General features: G+C 41.5%; 1 protein-coding gene across 5 annotated transcripts in view; it reads right to left on the bottom strand.

Moving 5' to 3' along the window:
• The window catches only part of tprb (translocated promoter region b, nuclear basket protein), a 28,488-nt gene that overhangs the window by 1,781 nt on the left and 14,435 nt on the right, over positions 1 to 12,272 (bottom strand). Inside the window, exons 29-48 of one of the 5 annotated variants that reach the window (XM_086115292.1) lie at positions 11,581 to 11,712; positions 10,957 to 11,087; positions 9,638 to 9,848; positions 9,419 to 9,562; positions 9,162 to 9,351; positions 8,610 to 8,824; positions 8,441 to 8,514; positions 8,161 to 8,357; positions 7,685 to 7,975; positions 5,828 to 5,988; positions 5,665 to 5,745; positions 5,367 to 5,549; positions 4,140 to 4,283; positions 2,978 to 3,071; positions 2,548 to 2,657; positions 2,210 to 2,284; positions 2,022 to 2,113; positions 684 to 781; positions 500 to 598; positions 261 to 411 (exon numbers count right to left, since the gene is read on the bottom strand). In XM_086115292.1, coding sequence (XP_085971418.1) covers positions 261 to 411; positions 500 to 598; positions 684 to 781; positions 2,022 to 2,113; positions 2,210 to 2,284; positions 2,548 to 2,657; positions 2,978 to 3,071; positions 4,140 to 4,283; positions 5,367 to 5,549; positions 5,665 to 5,745; positions 5,828 to 5,988; positions 7,685 to 7,975; positions 8,161 to 8,357; positions 8,441 to 8,514; positions 8,610 to 8,824; positions 9,162 to 9,351; positions 9,419 to 9,562; positions 9,638 to 9,848; positions 10,957 to 11,087; positions 11,581 to 11,712 — 2,873 coding nt within the window. The remainder of the gene's footprint in view (positions 1 to 260; positions 412 to 499; positions 599 to 683; positions 782 to 2,021; positions 2,114 to 2,209; positions 2,285 to 2,547; positions 2,658 to 2,977; positions 3,072 to 4,139; positions 4,284 to 5,366; positions 5,550 to 5,664; positions 5,746 to 5,827; positions 5,989 to 7,684; positions 7,976 to 8,160; positions 8,358 to 8,440; positions 8,515 to 8,609; positions 8,825 to 9,161; positions 9,352 to 9,418; positions 9,563 to 9,637; positions 9,849 to 10,956; positions 11,088 to 11,580; positions 11,713 to 12,272) is intronic. The other 4 variants (XM_086115294.1, XM_086115295.1, XM_086115296.1 and 1 more) reach the window with 4 other exon arrangements.

The following is a 12,272-nucleotide window of genomic DNA, read 5'->3' as shown; positions in this document are numbered from 1 at the left end:
AGTTGATATAAAACAATCAATCCCCAACTAAGAAGTCGGTCAGCTCAAGCCAGGAGCATGAGAATCTGTTTATTCTCTCAAGTACTTCTCAAGCAGTTTCGAGAATTGTATTGTATTGTGTAACATTCAAGTAAACTTTGAAAATGCAACAATGAAGCATTTAAGAATTTCAAGCACCGGTTGAGATGTTTGACCTTGATCTCATTGGTTTTGTCTGATAATCCCCACACTGCCAAATAGCAGCATGGTCGGCGTCTTACTTATCAGGGTCTGACTCCAGGAAGACGTCGTCTCTTTCCTCATTTGTACTGGCTGTGCCTGGCGCAAGTATGCCGGGAGTAGACGTGCTCACCATGGGAACCGACTGAGAGGCCTGCTCTGTGGCATCTGATAGAATCACCTCAGAGAAGGCTACAAGTTGGAGAACGGTCAGTGCATATGTACTGATTCTTTGAGTGTGTGCTCCACGTTCAGTATTGCAATGAGGAATCAGTGATACCTGGGGCCGTCACTTGCAATGGTGTGGTGGGAACACTACGTCCACCAGATTCCTCTTCATGAGATATGAGGAACAAGGGGCTGTCAAACATCCCAAGACCTGAAAATGGTCCCAATCACAATGACTGTTTTGCTATTTTAAGTGCGCTCAGGGTAATTCCATAAACGGGTGATTGGGGGTGCACCTCCTTGGGCTGCAAGTTGGCCGAGATCTGAGCTGGTCTGTGGCACTTCGTCTGATTGGGCAAAACGGAAGGTTCTTGCGGCCACTTGGGGAGAACTGCTGAAGGAAACACTTTTGAGTTACCAAGGAATTTATTGGCAAAAGCACGAAGAGACTAAAGTTCAATGAACACACAGATGGCTGTCATAATAAAAGATATGATTTCATTTTCAACTCAAAAGAACGCACAAAAAAAAAAAATCAGCTAAAGCAATGTGTGGCTTTCGTGCATGGTGTACTCAACATGAACAACACAGTACACCATATACTGAAAAACATCACCACCAACAAAAATGACTCTCCCCACACAAACCACATGTCTGTTGCACCAAGACTAACCTGTAGGACGCTGCAATGTGCAACAGGACATTCAGACTGACATCAAGAACAAAAAGTATGCTTCAAGTAGTAGAAACAAATAATATGAAAAATATACCTTTATATTGATCTCTTTCAAAATTTTATGACATTTTCAACACACTGCTATGTCCATGTTTGGTCCAACGAGATGTAACGTGTGCAACAATGCCAACATCGGGGTTCCTACAGGTGTGTCCAAGTTAAATTTGAGACATTTAAGACCTATTTTAGACTTTTAAAAGGTATTATTTCTAAATTTAATGCCTTTAAGACAGGGACGTCAAAATCATTTTTGTCGCGGGCCAGATTTTAGTTTCCCTAGGAGGGCCATTATGACTGAAACCATGTAATGAAGTCAAGAATAACAGTTTATTCACTTATTTTTTAAGTTGCTGTAACAAGATTTGTTTGGTAACAAGAAAATACTTACAGTGTCACTTTTATTTATTACAAACGAGATTTTGACATTTTGGTTGCGATTTTAGCAAGCATCATGAAAGTTGACATCTTTGATTTGCTTTCGAGGGCCACATAAAATGATGTGGCGGGTCAGATCAGGCCACACGGGCCTTGAGTTTGACACCTGTGCATTAAAACATTTTAAGACCCTGCGGGAACCGTGCATAAAACAGAGCAAAAATTTGCAAGGGGTCATCCAGAAACAGCAACGTTTTGTGGAGCCCCCTGTGTGCACAAGGACAGGCGTGTGCAGTGATCATTTCCAGTACAAGGAGTGATTTCCAGTTGGAGATGAGACACATCACACAGATGACATTAAAAACCAACGCCGTATTTTTAGCAAGCAAGAAGTGGGAGATGATTTTAACTGTCTGTGATGTACTAATCCACATTAAAGGTTGAGTAGATTAAAGTATTACTTTTCAGTTTCTGAAAGATTTACCGTTCCTAGAATTAAAAGGTGTGCACATGTGAGACTTACTGGACAGCCTGGTCAAAACTATCCGAGCGGTGTGGCACTACCAATGTCGGAGCGCTAGGTACCATCCGGTCCTCTTCATCAATGAGGTGCTGCTGCAAAGACAACCAGGCAGTTACACTATGTCACATTATGCGCTGTGTGCACAATTGGCTCTGACACATTAATAAAATATCGCAAATGTGACTTACAGCACTGCTGGGGACGCCAGAGAGCTGAGGGACCCTGCCCACCGACTGGCGACGAGCAGGGATGCGCTGGGACATCTAATACAAAAACAATGGTATATTTTTCCACTTGCACTGAATGATGAAATCATAAAATGTGCTTTCTTGGGGTTCAAAAATGATGTGATGTCTTTAATCACTACTAGTCGAAGAAAAATCAAATCTGATCTATAGTGCATATTATCTTGTATTATGGCACAAAAACCTGGGTTTCATAATATCAAAGGAAGAGGATATTTTAAAAAAGCATTGGTGATACATTATCTGTCGGTAGACTTTGTCACATGTTCTGTGCGACATACCTGAGACGGCGGTAGTGGATGTGTTGGTCTCCTTGGTGATTGGGGCATCCGTATACCCGAGCTTGTGATGGGCTGTTCGGTAGAAAAGGCCTCCATTGTCGTGGCCTCAACTGAAACATTTGGAGACGTGATCATGTCAGTGGAGTGGCAATTGTCTTTCATTGCAGTATATTACAGTCGTCTTATTATTCTGATAAAGCATATTAGAGATTTAGTTTTTAAGTAGGAACGCCGGCGAGAGGACCACAAGACGGGCAAAGGAGGACATTTTTTTGCCACCCTGGCCTTCAGACAGACAACAACATTACACGTCTTCAAGTCATGCTGAAGCATTCGATAACAAATTAGATGACGGGACAGGTTGTGAGTACACTGGGCGAGTCCAAGGTGGAGTTAGACGTGTGCATTAATAAGATTTCCTGGATCTTACAGCTGGCCGTCTGGGAATCTGCTGGCCTCTGGGTGGAGTCTGACACCCCCAAACTCTCCTCTGTCTCGGTCCCTGGGTCAGTTGCGTCAGCTCGCTGGGAAGAGAAAGGAAACAAAAAAATTAAAGTAGGATAAGAAGAAAACTCCATAAGCAAACAGAAGTTCCAACAATGTTAAATTTTGAACTTGTAAGGTCAACGACATTATAGAAACGGACAGAAAACGGTTGGAAAACAAAAGCACAATATAGATGGTCACACAGATCACCTCATGAACACATCATCCGAAAACTAAACTTTATTTTCCACTTCAACAATGTAGGCTGTGAAACAGTAGAATTATGGGACCCTTTAAAAAAGGGACAAGAATGTTAAAAAATAAAACTGGTTGGGGAACTCTAAAATAAATGTCAAAGTTGATTTAAAAGGAAAAAAAGGACAACCTGTTTTGTTGTTTTTTTCTTAGGGCGTCTAAAGGTCAAAGTTTTTTGTCACATTTGGTAAATGGATCGACTTGTTAACAGTATTTGAACCAAAATAGCATTTAGCAACTAAAGTACATAACCAACAGTCACCTGATAGACTACCGATGTTTTTTTTTGTGTCAGAGGAGCTCCTCCTCTTTTCTGTTCGAAGCAAGCCCGATGTACGTTCACTTTAAACAAAAACACGCGAGGTGATGCCAGACACACCTATCTTAGTGCAGCTGTTTACGAAGTCGTCCTAATTTAGTGCCGGCTTCAGTCATTTAGAGCCAGCTGGCAAGAGTTTTTTCCAGCAAAGGTTGTTAATAGTCCAGATTTTATTCATAACAACCACAAAAAAATAAAATAAAAAATAAACACCATGGGTAGCAGTTTAAAGATCAGGCTAATCTCACTGGAGTAGATTACAGGTGACAGCAAAATGGCGCTGTGGAGACATTGACTCATCCCAGACGCTGGACGTGCAACTCAGACCCAAGAAAATGTAAACTAGTGAATTAAGCACACTGAGACAGCACCTTATGACATAGACGTACGATTCGGCTAGGATAAGAGTGGAAAAATTGAGTTGAGCTGGAAAAAGCAGAAGGTTAACGTGTCTACTGGAAAAGACAAGTGGTGGGTGAGTGTACAAATGAAGACTGTCACTGCGGGTACTTGATAGGTGTGCTAATCAAACCTCTGTGTCATCTCCTTCGTAGGCTTCATTGCCTTCTCCACTCCCGTCGTTACTCTCCTCTCCGTCTTCTCCTATGCCGCCATCATCTTCCTCCTCCTCTTCCTCCACCTCCTCATCTCCCTCCTCGTCGCCCTCATCGTAGTCCTACAGAAGATTAAACGTCAACCGGGTGATGGACACACCTGAACGTGTATCAGGTGACTTGAGATGAGAGGCGAGGCACACCTTGGATTGATCTCAAATCAATACATGTACTGCTGGAACAGTATTCAATCGCTCTATCAGTTCAAAAATGTGAGAAATTGGTCTACTTTGTGCAATACAGATGCGAATCAGTTGTTAGAAACAGTGGTTGTAACAACTAAATTCCAAGTTAAAGGATTTTAAGGGTTACCCCCCCCCCCCCCCCAACAGCCTAATTCTTCAATTGCTCTTAGTGTACAATTGGACAATTCTTCGTGTCAAAATGGTCAGGTTAGATTAAAAAAAAAAAGGTTTAAATGCACAGCCAAAGTTTGCTTTATTAACATTTTTTAAAATATATTTTATTTGACTAATAATTAGGAATTCACAAGAATAATGAACACTTCATTTAAAAAAATAATTGAGAAAAAAGTTAGCTGTTAACATTTCTTATGTTACTTAACAAATCCATTTAACCATCCATTTTCTTCCACTTATTTGGGGACAGGAATGATGAAGCCAACATAAGGAAAGACAGAAAGCATCAGCTGCATCTAGAAATTCTGTCCATCGAGGTAGTCCAATCCTCAGTGGAAACGAATTAAAAATGTAATGAGAAACTTCTGAATTAATGCGAGAAATATCAGAGGACTCAATACACAGTGGGCCGTCCTAAACAAGAGAGGAGACTATTTTTGTTGCACCAATAAATTTCATCAGTTTTTGCGTCAGAGGGGGGAAAAAAAAAGAACGAGTTCATGTTTGGAAATATTGCAATACTTGAATTTGGAACATGATGTGTGGCGTTCTCGATTTATTTACTTGTATGGAAATGAAAGGTATCAGATTTTGAAGTTCACTAATTCTTTGCAGCAATTATTCAAAACAACCATTATGTTTTTGGACTGTGAAAGATACAAACACAAAAACCCCACACAAACAGGCCAGAACTGAGATTCAATGCCAGGAAGCAAACCACTGATCTCACTGTGCTGTCTGAACAAAATATTTCTTAATTATAATTATTTAGTTTTATAACTTTACCTGCTCATCCTCCTCTTCATCCCCATCTTCTGGGTTTTCCTCACTCTCCGTGTCTGTGACTATGACGATCACTTCTAGCTGCTGCTCAGGAGTTTCACTCTGTGCAAGAGCGACTTCTTGGTGCACGGTGGTAGATTGAGAGGCTGCACTCTCATCTTCATCCAGCGCCGCAAGCTCTTCAGTCTAAAAGGCCAAACATTCAATGATGTTTACAACATTAAATAAAACAAAACTATGAGGGTCAAAAGTGGATCTGTCCTTAACTGATTTTCATTCTGTGTGTTGTAAGTTGCCATACCTGACTGGCTTCTGCGCCCTCTTGACTGTCTGTCGGCACTACCCCCTCAGCCTCAGCACTGTCATCAGCCATCACTTCTTCCTGACAGAACCACACGACGCCAGTGACTTTTAGACAATTCTAAATAAAGCATCAATAAAAGATGTGCAAGCTGTGTAACCACCTCTGGACCCACTCTTTGGATAATGCGCAGCTTTTTCGGAATAGGAGCCCTGGAGGTGTCCTCTTGAGGGGCCTCATTATCTGTCACCATCGTGCTGCTACTCTCATCTTCTTCGCGGGGCCTTTTGGACAATGAGGATGAAGACCCTGGTGTAGCTGAAACTAGACAAAATATGCCTTTTATTTGGACAAATCTTAGATAGTGGGGTTGAATGCAATATAGGATTTTCTATTAACATATTGCATGGCTGTAAGTGAGGAAAATCTCAGTGCCTGAAATGTTTTCTTTCTGTGTACAGTACCGAACTAATAAGTATGGTAATGATTCCTTGTAGTACCTGGGAAATTGGTCGCCAGTTCTTGCACTCACACAATGTCACAAGGAAGTTCTTAGGTACCGAAACACACGTTTGAGTTAATATGTATCATTACTCGCTAGCAACCAAAAACAAGTACCGACTTATAAATATAGTACGAGTACTGTTGACCTTTTTTGAATTTGAATTTTTTTTTTTAAATTTTCAGTCAGAGTTCCGTTCCTGATTTGGAATCCGGTTCAAAATGATGTGCGATTCTGATTCTTTAGGGGGAGGGAAAAGAAAAAAAAAGTTTCCATTGTTTCAATCAGGGGGCCCTAAACAACAATCATCCATTTGTTTTGTGATTATGTGGCCGGCCGCATAGAGTAAAATGAACGTTTGACACGGCCCATGTCTAATTTCTACATTGAGCGGCAAGCCAGGAAAAGCCTAATCACACATCATTTGGTAGGCCCACTGGTAAACACCAAAATCCTGTAAAATCATTAACTTTATGTTATATTACGTAGCTAGTTGTTATGAAAGATGTCATGGGCCAAGTGGTCCATGTAAGAAAACGTTTGGCAACCCCAGGTTCACATGAAGCCAACCAGTTAATTTTTTTTATATGCAATCGACTGAACTCATCTATTTTTTAAAATTCTATTAATTTTTTAAAATTAACTTCAGGAATTTCTCACTTGGTTATTTTTCACCAGTATTAGTAACACATTATTTAAAAAAAAAACCCCAACAACAAAAACCACAGGAGTATAGGTTACACTTTTAGACCAGGGGTGCCCAAACAGTTTTGAGCGAAGATCTACTTTTCGATCAACCAACCTTCCGCGATCGACCCGTTAACCATACGCGCACGCACACACGCATGCCATGATGAGCAACAGCCTGACACGGAGGCATGCGACACACTTTTGCAGCCTGTGAACGCGTACCATTTTAAAATGCTTCTCTCGGCCCTCCAGATTCCCATTTTTTGCCCATCCCCTCGGTGAATTGTACAAAACAAACTCTGAATGAGAATAATGATAACGATAAAAGATATAGCGCAACAACTCGGATCACAAACTGCAATTGCAGACTGCTGAGCGCTAACAAGTTCCTGTGACGCAGTCACATGTCACCGTAGGTTAAAGATGACCTGCTTTATTTTATTTTTTAAATACTTTTTGTGAAAGTGAGACTGATAGAATGATTAGGGTGCAGTGTGCATTAAGACAAAAAATATATTCATAACATGCACAGAGACACAAATGTTTTTTTTTTTTTCCTCTACAACCCTCAGATCGACTTGATCTACTGGTCGATCGCGATCGATGTAATGGGCACCCCTGCTTTAGACAGTTTTATATTTATTAAACTAAGCTGGCTGGTGCACAAACAAACAAAACAGACGCTTGAGTGCTGCCATCACCCACAGCCACAGGTCAGAAAAAAGAAAAAACATACGCCAGAATTACCACACTCTGCCGGAGTACTTGCAGCAATGCATATTGTACTTTTCCACTCATATACTTGTCGAAAATGTAATTTCTCCTCACCAGTTCCAAATACAGCAGAGGTGGAGGATGTTGAAGGCCATTCCACCTGCGTGCTCTGCGTTGCCTCAATTATCACAGGTGGCATTTCCTGATTGACTGGCTCTGCATGGGTAACGCTCTGCTGTTGAGTTGGCTGGACAAAAGCTGTGGCCTGTGTCTGGGCTTGCTGGACAGTCAGCATGGGGCCGGCTAACGTTGTCTGGATGTTGGGACTTGCCGAGCGCACAGAACCACTGGCACTCCCATACACAGTCACATGCTCCACTGGCGGACTCTCTGTCGTCTGCATGGCTGCAGAGCAAGTTGGGTCTTAGGTCAAATTAATTCAATGAATAGCACATTCACAGTTGACATTCCTCAGACTTCAGACTCAACTAGGTAAGAGCTAAAAAACTGACATATTGGATGTCATTGGAGTGGCTCCAAACATTATTTGAGAATGGTCAATCTTTTCACATGCTATTACTAAGACTTACTTTCCTGGGTCTCGACCTGTGTTGTGGGCATGACAGTCGCGGTGGGGGTTGGAGTGGGCACAGGGGCCGGGGTGATCATGGGCCTGATGCTGGCCCTTGGGGTGGGTTTGTTCCCAGGGTTGACGGCTTGCTTGCTGGCTGTGGCGACGACAGGTGTTGGTTTTATGTTGGCAGTTGGTGGTTCAGAGCTACTGGCGCTGAGAGAAAAGGCGGACAACAATGTCAGTTCACACCTGTATGACCCTGTTGGACTGGACCGGATAATTGTTTCACATCATACCTGCCCCTATCTGCAGCTGGGGTAGACTTAAGAGTGATCTGTCTCTGTTCTGTGCTTCTCTGCTGCTCCTGAGGCTAGAACCATAACAGACACAGGGTCATTGTCTTACTTGATTCCTTATTCTACAGAACAGATATTTTTAACCGAAAAACTTGGAGCAGAGACTCACCTTGCTTGGACCTGCCTCAGCAGGCTCATCTCTTTGCTCTTGCCTCTCTTGCTGACCTCGCAGTTCTCTCAGTTCTCTCTCCTGTCGATTAAACCGTCCCTCGTACTGAGACTTTATAGCACTTACACGCACCTCTAACTCCTCATTTAGCTGCTTTTGCTCCTCAAATCGCTGCTTGAGCTCCTCCTTTTCTTTCTGCAGCTCGTCTTTGGCGCCTAGACATAAAGTGCATATTTAAGATCCAAAGTAACACAAAGAAAAACAAAATGGTGCGACTGGAGACAGTAATGGGGAGAAAAAAAGATTGTAAAAAGACTCATGCATTTGTTGTGCTTTGACTATTCAATTTAATTGTGCAGTTTCTTATTGATGATTCAGTGCCTTTGTCTAGTTTAAAACGTATTTTAGTTAAGCACACTGATATTCATGCAAAAACAATACTACAACTTTTTAGCACTTTGAGAATTGTACAAACATGAAAACTGCATTATCAAGTAAATATCATCACCTTGCTCATGATTGTAGGTAATGGGGAAATGTCCCGTCTGTTACCTGTGAGCTGGCTGATCCTTTGCTTGGCAAAAACTATAGCCTTCCTGGTCTTTTCCACCTTGTCTGCCATCTGCTGTTTCAGTGTGTCCTCTTTCTCCTGCAACGCTTGCTTTAGCCTGGCCAGCTCTGTCTGCAGCCTGGATGACTGTTCCTGAGCATTGTGCACCTCAATTTCACGCTCTGCAACCACCTTTACGAAGGGAAAATGACTGAATGAGTTACGGCCATAGACTGTTAGAACATATTAGTTGGCTCACCTTGTTAAGATTCTCCAGCTGTCCCTCCAAATCTGTAATCTTTGTGTCAGCTTGGCTCAGAGAGTCTCTAAGTCCCTGCAGTTCCTGAACTGATGCTTGCCGAGCCTCTTCTTCTTTTGATGGGCCTGCAGCCTCAGCTACAATCTAGAAGGTGTACAATAAAAGATTTAATCCTGGTATAATCAATAGGAGAGAGTAAACAATGTTGGGGTCACTTACCTTGTCATGTTGTACTTTAAGATCATCATACTGAGTCTTGTAGCGTCGTCCAAGCTTTTTGACCTGGCTAATTGTCTCTACCTTCTCCTGAATTTCAAGTCTCTTTGTGACAACCTCTTCTTTGAGCAGGTTTCTTTCATCTGTTATCTTACTCAAATTATCAAGCAAGTTTTGAATTTGGCTTTGCTGGGATGTTGTAAGATTGCTGGTCCTAAAGACAGATGTTCATAAAACAGATTTGTTATGAAAGGACAAAGTTAGGGCTGCTGCATGAGTGACCACTCCTGCAGTATACAGGGTTCTGTCACAATATTTCACGAGTGGCCCAGTCTCGTCCACTGGTTTTGCAGTGATTCAAAGTTTGAATCGCAGTTGCACAATGCAAAGACATTGCAAATTATTGCCAATCAAAATGCACTGGCACATTCACACTGATGAAAAATCAATCCATTTATGAGCGAAATACAGCTGCCTGCTGTGCACCGGCAAGTGACATGAATACATGAATGTATTTTGTCAAACTCTCAAAAACAGTGATAAGCATTCAATATGCAATTTGACACACACACACACACACACACACACACACACACACACACACACACACACGGATAAATACATTCATAAAAATCAGCAAATATGCGACACCTCACGTGCTGAACAGCAAGAATCTAGTGTTCCACTGTACTACCCAAATTATTGAACGGTACATTTATATTACAAAAACAATTATAATTACTATTTCTCACCCCATAACCTCTGCTTTATGATGGAGAATAGACTAACACAATGTTATTATGTTTAAAGGTTTCAATTTGTTACATGCTTGATTGACCATGAACGCGTGTTTATACAGCTGGTACACAATGGAGCACAGAGAATCAGGGGTCAGTTTGAGGTGAATGGAACAAAGGCGCTTGGTAACTGATAAGCTAGGAAGAGAGATTTGACTTGAGGTGGATAGTGAGGACAGAATACGCTCCAGCATAATAAGATGTCCTTGAGCAAAAGTTACAGATGTATCAGTTCATGGGAAGATGTTGGTACTTGTACCAGGGAAGTGTCTTGGCCTCCAGGTGTATCATTGGGGCTGGCTGAGGGGTGGTATGTAAATGAAGAAGGGAGTGTTTTTCTGAATTGCCACTTGTAATTTGCATAAACTGTCAATAAAGTCCAGCAGAAGCTACGAGAGTTTGGGTTTTCGGTTTGAGAAGCGAGCACGAGTAAGTGCGGCTTCAAGAATCGTACCTCCCGCCTGGCAGTGAAAGACAATCTGTTCCTGGTCGAGTCTCTGACAATTACAAATGACTATTTCTCACCTCATAACCTCTGCTTTGATCCTGTTGTTCTCTTCAATGAGCTGCTGGATACGTTTGAGGTGCATTTCCTTCTCTGAATGTAGACGCTTGTACTCATCTGGATCAGAATCTTTTTGCTGACTCACCAAATGCTAAAAAAAATAATATATGTGTAAAAAAATAATATATGCGTAAAAACAAAATAGGGGCAGTAATAAAGCAAAAACGGCTCATTACTGGAAGCTAAAGCAGTACACATTTCCACTGAGATATATTAGTTTACTTGCAACTGCTTAATGCAGAAATCACTCTCTCACAGCCTTGTTCTCACATACTGTTCAGTGCAGTTTAAATATAAAAATATGCAACATGGTTTGGGTTACAACAGCAAGAATAGAGTTCTGCTCCATAAATATGGGGCAGAAGGTAACGGTGGGAGAATCTGTAGCTCCACTGCTGCCCCCTGCAGGCCAGAAATGGTTTTGAGCTGCCAAATGGAGAGAGGCTGCACTGCCTCAGATCTATAAAACAATGCCTTGCACATGACGATACTTACCGCTGGTTGGATGGCCCTTTGGCTACATTTTGTGCATGGCACAACTGATACGAGAATTTTAAGAGCATATGGCCAGCCTTTCAACGAACCTGTGTCCTAGCTTTCCAGCGCTTGATTTCATCGTCCAGTATTTTTTTCTCCATTTGTAGCATGCCACTCTTCTCACTCAGTTCAGTGTTAGTCTGTTTCAGTGGCAAAACATCTGACTCCAATTTTTGCACCTGCAAGATAAATTAGATTATTAATCTGGATTTAATAGTATGATAGTCCCCCCAGGAATCTGCAGAGAAAACGTGTTGATTCTGGGGACAACAATCCTGATTCTGCAGGGAGCAAATCTTGATTCCATGGCTAAAAAGTTGATTTTCCGCAGGCATAAAAAAACAAACAAAAAAAAAAACGACCAGTTATAAAGCAAATTAATGTTCTAATGAAGAAAGAATTGAGGAAATCATCTGCAAAACCAAAACACGGTGGAACATGGTGGGTATAAAATAATCAGTATTCTCTTCGTCGCTCTAAAACAGATTTATATAATAATAGGAAGAAGAAATGTTATTTTCATTACTCATTAAATGGCAAACATTTCATCAGTCTGTCAACTTGCTATGTGCATCATGCTTAAATTTTTGAGAGTGGACACAGCAAATCAGGAGACTGTATAATGCTTGAAGACAAAAGAAAAAAACCCTGCTTTCGAATAGTGATTTTGGGGCCGCATATAAAATTTGAGAACAGGTTATTCTTGAGAAATTAATTCTTGAGAAATTACAGTAATACT

Source organism: Hippocampus guttulatus, chromosome 7 (genome assembly GCF_054856545.1).
Source record: "Hippocampus guttulatus isolate MCC_2025c chromosome 7, RoL_Hgut_1.0, whole genome shotgun sequence".
Classification (NCBI taxonomy): domain Eukaryota; kingdom Metazoa; phylum Chordata; class Actinopteri; order Syngnathiformes; family Syngnathidae; genus Hippocampus; species Hippocampus guttulatus.
The sequence above is the reverse complement of the archived record's forward strand: the minus strand, read 5'-3'. Positions and strand labels throughout refer to the sequence as shown.